At 35.3% G+C, this 10,631-nt stretch overlaps 1 protein-coding gene across 3 annotated transcripts in view; it reads left to right on the forward strand.

Annotated features, from left to right (window-relative positions):
- The window catches only part of TES (testin LIM domain protein), a 46,353-nt gene extending 37,731 nt beyond the window's left edge, over positions 1-8,622 (forward strand). For all 3 annotated transcript variants that reach the window (XM_042922662.1, XM_042922651.1, XM_042922672.1), the window contains 3 exons: positions 1,053-1,268; positions 1,686-1,844; positions 7,329-8,622. In XM_042922662.1, the coding sequence (XP_042778596.1) occupies positions 1,053-1,268; positions 1,686-1,844; positions 7,329-7,517 (564 nt within the window). In that variant the 3' untranslated portion in view covers positions 7,518-8,622. The remainder of the gene's footprint in view (positions 1-1,052; positions 1,269-1,685; positions 1,845-7,328) is intronic.
- Positions 8,623-10,631: the final 2,009 nt, after the last annotated feature.

Below are 10,631 nucleotides of genomic sequence, written 5' to 3' on the forward strand. Positions count from 1 at the left end.
TAATTGGGAGTTGTATGTGTACATGGTAGTTAGCATTGGTGTCATGCTGGAATATGACATACTAATATAGAATCTATTTCTAAACATAATTTTGGTGTTAATTGTTTATCTCTTCCCACAAACAAGAATAATGCATGCTTTGGTTAACTCAGTCTTGCTTGTGAGAACATGCCTAAAATTCAAATTTAAATTTATGTGAGTATACAGTTGACCCTGAAAAATGGGTTTGAACTGTGCATGTCCACTTATCACAGATTTTTTTAATTAATACAATATACTACTATAAATGTATTTTCTCTTCCATAGGATTTTCTTAATAATTTCTTTTTTCTAGTTTAGTTTATTGTAAGAATACATTATATAATACATATAACATACAAAATATGTGTTAATGGGCCATTTATGTTATTGGTAAGGCTTCCAGTCAACAGTAGACTATTAGTAGTTAAGTTTTGAGGAAGTCAAAATTTATATGTGGAAAAGAAAGTTATTCATGGATTTTTTTACTGCATTGGGGAGTCAGCACCCCTAACCCCTGTGTTGTCCAAGGGTCAACTATATAGTCAATCATATTTTTAAAAAATCTCTTAGAGAAATTGAAGTCTTTTTTTTTATGCCTTGAAAGTAGAAGAGAATTATGATACAGATGAACAAAAAGTAAGAGCCAAACTTACTGTAATATATTTCCCATAGATCCAACCAATAAGGCTTAGCAAGAAAAGATAATAATAAGCTCTAAGGTAATCATTTTGAGAGAACCCCTTAAAAATTGTGGTGAAAATTACTGTTAGCCCTTTTCTGTAAGTGACTTTAATTCAGGAAACAGTGCTCTGTTACCAGCAGGGCACAAAAATTAGGTTTGAAGAGACTGGAGGAAGCCAAGGGAGCCCACTTCCTGGAAGTAAGAACACCTGGTTGTCTCCATGGACAAATTACTAATGTTAGTAGAAATCATCTCTCTTGTAAATTTTTTCTCCGAATTCCTGGTAAACTGATGATGAGAAATGCCCAGGTTACGATGACCAGATTGTTTTGGATGGCTTCCCTTTCAGTCCTGCTACTGCTGCAAACTGAGTATGAAGGAGGGTGACCCAGCCATCTACGCTGAAAGAGCCGGCTACGATAAACTGTGGCACCCGGCTTGTTTTGTCTGCAGTGCCTGCCAGGAACTCCTGGTCGACATGATTTATTTCTGGAAGAATGGGAAGCTATACTGTGGCAGACATTACTGTGACAGTGAGAAACCACGATGTGCTGGCTGTGATGAGGTATGTTCTCTGCGGCCACCGCAGGCAGGCTACTTCTTGTACCTCCATAGAGTCCCCTTACCATCTAACAAGGCCATCCTTAGCAGAAAGGTAACATGAATTAACCAAGCATCAGTTGCTTTATTTACATGCAGAGGAGATGAGTGGAAAAGAAAATCTTTTAACTTCAGTCATTCTGAGTGACCGTGTTAATTGTGTTGACTAATGAAAGACCGTCTAGAAACATAAAAGATTGATTTGTGCAAACTAAATAATAAGCCGAGTGTAAGCTTTAGGTTATTTTTAGACTTTGAGCCCAGGAAAGTAGGTTGATATTATCTGTGGATCTAAAACCTTTATTGATCTAAAGAACCTGGCTTTGTCGTTTGTACCAAAAAGGAAAATATATGATTCATCTTATTTTTGCCCTCTTTTCAGTTAATATTCAGCAATGAGTACACCCAGGCAGAAAACCAAAATTGGCATTTGAAACACTTCTGCTGCTTTGACTGTGACAACATCCTAGCTGGGGAAATATACGTGATGGTCAATGACAAGCCCGTGTGTAAGCCCTGCTATGTGAAGAATCATGCTGTGGTAAGGAGCATTCTAGGCATATGGTCACCTTGACCTGCTTTAGGACTTTACATTATGCCTTTATTTGACCCTCTCACAAATGAGAAACAGATGGTAATACCCTTAAGTAGGAGACATGTAATCCCTACCACAGGGTGTTAAATTTCAGGTAATTCAAAAACAATACATACATTCACTGTGAGCTACCTCAAGATTTCTATCTGTACAGTATATTCTGTAGGTTATAAGCACTACTTAGTAATCAAATCCCCACTAAAAAATAGTTCTTTAATGGGAATGAGATTGATTGATTCTCATCATATAGATCAGAGTCATTTACATTAATATTTTTAGGGGCTGTTCATATTCCTTAGCTGTATTTGAGTGTTTATGATTTCTGTTCATGTTCCTAAGGCCCCCCACTAAGGCTTCATTTTTTATTTTTAACCTAGAGATTGTACAATGCCTAGTTCTTAAACCCTCATTGCGAATTGATTTAGTATAACAAAATTTGACCTGTGTGTTTAGATTTATTTGCATCAGCCAAACATTCAAATATTTAATGATAAATACACTTAAAATATAAATATATTTATAAAATATAATATAAAAATACATAAAAAATAAATACATATTTTTTCTTAGCTCTACCCTGCTTACACAGAGCTGCTATTGCATGATGGCCAAGAGATAAGTAATTTAGATAAAGAGTATATAAAGAAAATTGACCATATATGGTAAACCCTTTAATCCAGCAGTATTAAAATGATAGGCATTTACTTCTTTATAAGCAGGAAAATATGCACTAGCTAAATACTCCCATGAGCTATCAAGTAAAGCATAAAAGAATAAAATGAAATATTTATATCATTCCAGGAGTGTGATACTACGGAAAATAAAGTAACTAGTTTTGATGCCAGTGCCAAAATTTTCAACCTTTATACATTCCCGAGTATAGTCCATCATTTTCTGTCAATTCTGCCTTATCAGTAAATCTCAGATCCTCACAGTTACAACTACTCAACATCAGACCTTTATTTTTTGTCATTCGGATTATTGTAGTGACCTCAAATTTGGTCTCCCCACTTCGATTCTTCACCTTGTGCAAAGCCACCTTCTGTTATGATGGAAGATAATCTTTCTGAAATGCAAACGTAATCATCAAGCCTTTTCTTAACCGATCTAGCCCTTTCTTGCCTGCCCAGCCTCTTCTACTAGTTATCTAACTCCAATTTACTCCTTTTCTAGTTTATACACTGTTCTTGGTCTTCTATTCACACTAATTCCTTTGTCTGATCCGCCCTCCTTCCTATTCCCTATTTTACCTGACATGCTTGTATATTCCCCCAGAATTGATGTAGGCTTAACTTTTTTTAGAACACCTTTCTTGATTTTTTGCCCCAAGCTCCACCCCTTTTCTCTGGCCACAATGCCTCTCTTGTGTTCCCATGAGTCACATCTGTATGTAATTAATGCCACCCATCTGTCTCCTCCCCTAGACTATAAGTAGCTGGTGGATAGAGCTTGCCTTTTTATTTCCATGTCCTTAATGTCTGCCCTTAGGAAATGTTTGAGTGACTGATTTGTGTTCTAATATTTCTCATTATCTTTGGGATCAACAGGGACCCTCATTGTACTTGGGGAAAAGATAATGAATCACCATGTGGCCTGGTACATAATTTAGCTAAAAGCTGCTTCTCTGAATTTTGTTCCTACAGTTTCTCTAAAGGAAAAGAAAGGGTTACCATAATATGTATTTTATTGTAGGGGTGTGTGACCTTGGTCTCAAGAACTAGGATGCAGACCCCATGGGGGCAGAAATTTTGTTTGCTTTGTTTTGTACTTCCAAAACAGCATAGTAGATACTCAATAAATATTTACTGAATAAACCTTTAAATAGATGAAGCTGCTTTATTTAACTGTTAGAAGTTTCTCTTCATTATATTGTAACTAACCAATAGAGAGGAATAACCACAGATATTATTAAAAGAGAGAGAGTCTAAATTATTTAGCTTTACAATATTGTGTGATTTCTTTTAGAAAGTTTACTTTCTCAGTAAGATGCACTGGTGCCGTTTGTCTAAAAGTAAAATGAACATTTCTCTCCATTGCCTGAACAAGCCAACACATGGCAAAAAGAGCTACCCATGCCACACACTAAATGGTGTACAATTTTGAAGATGATTATCTAGTCCAGAGCATCAGTCTGCTAAGATCTTTTAATCTTCAAACAAACAAACAAATTATGTATAGACCTGAAGGCAAGAACTGAACTCAAAACAGGGCATTTCTGAGATAAAAATTAACTTGGAAAGAGGGTAATGGGAAATACACCTAGTTTGTCACTGCATGGTCTCTGGAATTCTGGTCTCAAATGGCCACCCCCTGAATTCACATCTCTGAGATCTCACAGGAACCTCCCGCCAGAGAGCTCATTACAACCAGTGTCCTTAGCTTTTTCACATTGTGTATAAATAAACTAAAAGAAGTAGGAGAAATTTAAGGATATAAGAACTAATTGAAATATCAGAGGTTTAAGAACCCAGAAAAATCAAATGCCAAGCAGAAAGTGAAAAACACATTATCCCCTGATTGTTTCCATAATCCCCAGACCCTCAATGAGGCCTAGACAACTTTCAGATTTATGAAAAATTAGGAGCAGTAGACCTTAGCTGGGACTAAATGTCAGACTTTGGGATGAATGACAAATTATTAGCAAAACTAAATTATACGAAACCACTAACCCTACATTCCTATACCATTCAGTGTGTTCATTAGTTCATTTTTTTTAATCTAAACAATTCCGTCAATTTTATATATAATTGAATAGTAGTTATCTCTTTTTGAAAATCATAAATGAAAGGGGCGTCTGGGTGGCTCAGTTGGGTTCAGCGTCCAACTCTTGGTTTCAGCTCAGGTCATGATCTCACAGTTCATGGGATCGAGCCCCGCATCAAGTTCTGCTCTGATGATGCTAAGCCTTCTTGGGATTCTCTCTCTCCCTCTCTCTCTGTCCCTTCCCGACTCACGCTCTCTCTCTCTCTTTCAAAATAAATAAATATAAAAAAATTCTAAAATCAACATGAGTTTTAAAAGATTATAAAAAGATCCACAAATATTATTAGAGGAATGAAATAAAGGTATGTCTTGGTCTAAAAGCAAGGGATTAAAAAAAATTGAGTGTGACATGCTTCTGTTTTATACAAGCGTGTTTAAAATATTGAAAAATTAATATGAAACATAAAAACTACATAGAACTACATTCTAAATAGAAAGCTACAAGATAGGGATATTTGCAAAAGCAACTGCTTGCCTGGTATAGCTACAAATTAAGAGTGTATTTGTAATTAAAACACTCATTTTTGTTGTATTCAGGAAGAGTGTATTGACCATGGAAAGAGAATCTCTCCCTTGCTTCTCAGGAAACACTAGGTTGACATAACCTGTGAATTAAGCAGCTATAGTCTCTGTAATTAGAAGCCGTGTAGCTCTATAAAGTATGGAAAGTATATTGCATGTTTGAAGTGGATATTTGTAACAAGGCCTCACATCATACCCTAAACCAGTTTCCCTACTGAACAGTAGCCACATTTTAAGGTCTTCCTAAGTAAGGAGGGTCAGGTTAAATGACCTACCGTCAGCTCTCAGTGATTCCTGACAGACATTAAGAAACCAAAGGTGCGGAAGATTAGACATTTTTATGTAATGCAGGACAATTCGTTCCTTTCTTCACTTGTTATAAAAATACTTAAAACAAAACCTTTAGATGGTCACATTCATTCAGAACATGCATAAACAAGAAGGCCTATGGTCTGTCTAGTGTTTTGGAGGTCTTAATAGGGTAGTTTTGTTTTCTCCTATAATACTGAGGGTTGTTCATGTATTTTCTTCATATACATGCTCAGCTAAAGGAGAAAATTATGTGTGTGTCTGGGTGTGAATGTGTATGTATGCCATATATTTATTTGTACATAACATACACTGAATGGTACAAAGAATGTAAGTATTAATGTTTTACAATATTAGATTATACATAAATTATGACTTAGAACAGAAACCAGTTAACTACAAGTTATATTTTTAGTGCAAACTAATTATTCTCAAACACTGTCAGTATTTTTAATTGAGTCCTTAATTACCTTGAACATGATTTTCATTTCATACTGTCTAGAAATTAGTGGTGTTAATAATCTCATGTGTCAGAGGTAAAGCTAGTAAAATTACTACTTCAAAGCTTTAAAGAGTGAGGAAAAATCTTTTTTTAAGACTATTTTTTAAGAGCAGTTTTAGTTTTAAAACATAAGTGAGAGGAAGACCCAGCAACTTCCTGTGTAACCCCTGTGCTCAAACATATATAACATCAGTCATTATCAACATCACTCACCTGAATGCTACATTTTTTACCAAGGATGAATCTACATTGACATATCATAATCACCCAAAGTCCGTAGTTTACCTCAGGGTTCATTCCTGGTGTTGTATATTCTTGTGGGTTTGGACAAATGTGTAGAACAGGCGAATGACACACATCCATCATTATAATATCATCGAGAATGTTTTCACTGACCTAAAAGTCCTCTGTGCTCTACCTGTTCCTGTCTCCCACCTCCCTATCCCACCCCTGGCAACCACAATCTTCTTATTTTCTCCATAGTTTTGCCTTTGCCAAATGTCATACAGGTGGAATCATACAGTATGTTGCTTTTTTAGATTGGCTTCTTTCACTCAGCAATATGCATTTATTCCTCCATGGTTTTTTTTCATGGTTTGATACCTCATATCTTTTTAGCACTGGTTAATAGTCCATTGTCTGGATGTACCACAGTGTATTTATCCCTTCCCCTACCAAAGGAAATCTTGGTTGCTTCAAATTTTGGCAATTATGAACAAAGATCCTATAAACATCCATGTGCAGGTTTTTGTGGGTCTAAGTTTTCAACTCCTTTAGGTAAATACCAAGGAGCACAATTTTAGATTTTATGATAAAAGTAGGTTTAGTTTTCTAAGAAACTGTTAAATATCTCCCAGAGTAGCTATACATTTCGCATTCCCACCAGTAATGAATGAGAGTTCCTGTTGTTCCACATCTTCACCAGCATTTGGTATTATAAGAAAAATCATAAGACTTCTTTTTATAATTACTAAGATGCAGTCTAGTAGAATACGCTGAAAGGAAACTGCTTTGAAACTTGCCATCAAGACTTTCTGCTTCAAACATCATGGGATATCTTACAAGCATCAAATCACCTTCACCTGTTATATACATAACATATACATGTTTTGGCCTTCACCTGTTATTCCTCACAGTGCTCTACATTTAGACCCCAATTAAGTTGGCTAAAAACGTTAACCAGAAGGTCACTCTCAGCTGTATATTCTTGAGGTGGCCATTCTCAGTTAAATTTACCATCTGAAAGAAATGTGTTGTTTGTTCCTACATGACAGTGTTACCATCACAGTTTGATCTCTCATCCTCTTCTCTTATTTGTGTAATTGACTTAACAGGTTTGTCAAGGATGCCACAATGCCATTGATCCTGAAGTGCAGCGGGTGACCTATAACAACTTCAGCTGGCATGCGTCCACAGAGTGCTTTTTGTGTTCCTGCTGCAGCAAGTGTCTCATTGGGCAGAAGTTCATGCCAGTAGAAGGGATGGTTTTCTGTTCAGTGGAGTGTAAGAAGATGATGTCTTAAGAGGAAAACACCAAGCAATATTGAGCCATAGCTATCCTAAGTGGTCTGCATTTCTGCTGTAAAATGCAATTTGGAAAAAATAAACGGGAAAAAAAGAAACTGTAAAGGAAACCAGGAGATTTTGTTCAGTATCTTTCTTTGCTGTTTTTCCTTATCAATATCTTTCATCTCAATTTTTAAAACCTGCTTAAGCATTTGATTTTTAAAACAGTAAAGAACTGTTATCTTTGCTTAGCTTTCCATATGTAAAATCTTGGAGGTGGAAGCTTGAGGTTTAATTAATCTTCATGTGCCTATCCCTCTTGTGCCAAACACAGTATATATGAACATTTAAAAATTAGTGTTGTTGAATGGAAAGATGCGCATTTTCTAGTTCTGTATTCTTTTCCCCCCTCCTGTGTAAAATGAAAGGAAATTAAACTTGCCCTAATGCCAAGGCTTTACATTTGTTGCCTTATCTTATTCACTGAACTTTGTAGTGATTCACAGTGAATTGTTTTGACAGAAAATAGAAATGCAGCATAGTATGGAGAGCTGTTATCATTTTAATGCCTTTGCTATTTTCTAAAATAGGCAGAGGTGGTTTTATTGCATTTCTTTTTCTTTTTCTTTTTCTTTCTTTCTTTTCTTTTTTTTTTTTCTTCTTTTTTTACTTGCCCTACCTCTCAGCATTCTCTTTGTCAGCTGGTGACCTCTGTCTGTGGCCTTAAGCACATTATTGTCACATGTGACATCCACACATCTTACTTCTATAGATGATTTTTGGCTTAGACATAAAAGCCAAGCCATTCATTTATATTATGTTTTCAATCCAAAGAACATGTATACTTTTTGTACCCAAAAAACTATAACTTGTACTGATTGCACTTGCCTACCATTGTTTGGATAGATATGTTGCATGAACCCATTCTTTTCTAATGGATGCTGTCCTACAATGCTACTAAGCCTGTTCAAGGATATGTATTGAATGTCTTCTTTGTATACTTCCATGCCTAGATATTTGTTTATTTTTCCCTATATACTTCCATACAAGGCTATGCAATATAAAAATGAAACTGAATGAATGATATGTATATTCAAAATAAAGTCATTTTCACTTCAACAATTGTACCTTTAGTCTTAATAGCCTTTCTGAGAGCAAAAAAAAAAAAAAAAAGGAAAATACTTTTGCAATTAAGCACTTGTCACAGCAGGGGGCGTTGTCTCCATGGATAAAACCTCATACAAAAATAAAGGCTGTTTCTGACAAGACAGAAACTAGGCTTTTCATGATGGAGAAGGGAAAGTTTTAAATAAATCAAGGCATTTAAGTTGGTTTTCAATTCATGCAAGAGTTTTCTGTTTCAGAAAAGGAAAGTCATTTTCACTGAAGTTTCACTGAAGTTAAGCTATCTTCTTTGAAGATGAATCCCATAAATATTAGTGTTATACTTGAATTGTTTTTTGGTTTTCTAACAATTCTTTATGGCAACCTAATGTGAAAAAGGAAGCAAGTGTGGAATAGTGGGAGATTAATTCTTTCTGGTATTAGTGGATCATGAGATTTTTTTTTTCCAGTCTAAAGTATTTCTATCATAGTGGGAGTAGTGGTTTTCTCTGGCACATACTCAAAATAGTTCGCTTTGGATTTTTTTTTTTCCCATCTCATGATTGTCTGGCTGATGGCGCTTTTCTTAAATTCCATACCCCGTCCCACCGCTCACACACTATCACTAACATACAGATATATACATTTATACATTATTCTGCACTATGCCTTCCCCAGTCATGAAAAAGTATCTTTTGGGGCTTGAACACATTTCACCTTATCTAAAGGAGTAATCTAATCCTACATACAATTTTAAATGCTTGTATCACAAATGTCCATCATTGTCTATAAATATCACTTTATGCTTGCTCTTTTTACCTTTATCTCAAATGAAAAAAATACATTTTCCATACCATTTTTTTTGTCGCAAAGTTGAATAAGTTAACTTTCCCAGGCATGGCTATATGGGAATAAATTGAAGCAACTCCCCTGCATATTAACATGGCTACACTTTACATGTCTGCCCATAGCCTAAAAGAAATTTCCATACAAGAAATTTGACCAAATCCATCATTCACTAATCATGTATGGTTAGTGCATGTATATTAGGCATTACCTAAAAGAATAAACTACTTTACCTGAGAAATACAGAGCCACTGGTTTTTACTCTTTACCCTGACTTAATTTTTAGTTTGGTCTTGTAATACAAGAGAATGAACTATAATGAAATGTAATACAAGAGAATGAGTGCCATTTTTAATTGTTAATCAGTTTTGGTTTTGCTTTTTTTTTGGAAAAACAAAGTCTCTTCAATACCTTGTGGTATAAACACTTAACAAAAGACTAAGATTGTTACTAGATTTTCTAAGATTTATTTTTCTTCTAGTATTTCCTTTAGCATTTAAAGTGAGATCCCTCCCTCACCACCATCATTTTATATTTTGCATTTTCTTCAATTCTAAACAATGGTTTACTTGGTATAGGGACCAAAGTTAAATCCTCCCCTTGCAATAGAAAAAAGATAGGGAAGTAATAAATGTTTTTATCTGGATCCCTGCATTGTTTTTCTTAAAAAGTAGACATTGAAGAATAAGCTTTGGATCTACTAATTTCTCATGGGTCAATAAATGGAAATCTTTATCGTCCAAATTCCATTTACGTTCTAATAGAGATCTATCTTATCATTTTGTACTCAGTGTAGCAGGCATTTAACAACTATGTCTACACAGTTAGCAGCAGACAGACACTCACCCTGGAAGGACTAGACTGGGAAAGAGAAGGTACCAGAATATGAACCATGATGAAGGCACCACAGAGAGTAAGAGAAATGTTTTTTTCCCATCTGCTGAAGCCACCATCTTAGATATTAAAAGGTAAAATGGTGACTTCTGATTCTCTTATTCCCTACTCAGCAGTGAGTACTTGAGAACAGAAGAGTTTCTTTCCTGACCCAGAAAGTTCAGAAGAAGATTACGATACATCAGTTGCTGAAGAAAACTGAGACAATACATTTATCATCCTTATTGGAAGAATATGACTCTTTAGAATGATTAATCATGAACTCATTCACAGAATCTGCGCATATC

This window comes from Panthera leo, chromosome A2, assembly GCF_018350215.1.
Source record: "Panthera leo isolate Ple1 chromosome A2, P.leo_Ple1_pat1.1, whole genome shotgun sequence".
Classification (NCBI taxonomy): domain Eukaryota; kingdom Metazoa; phylum Chordata; class Mammalia; order Carnivora; family Felidae; genus Panthera; species Panthera leo.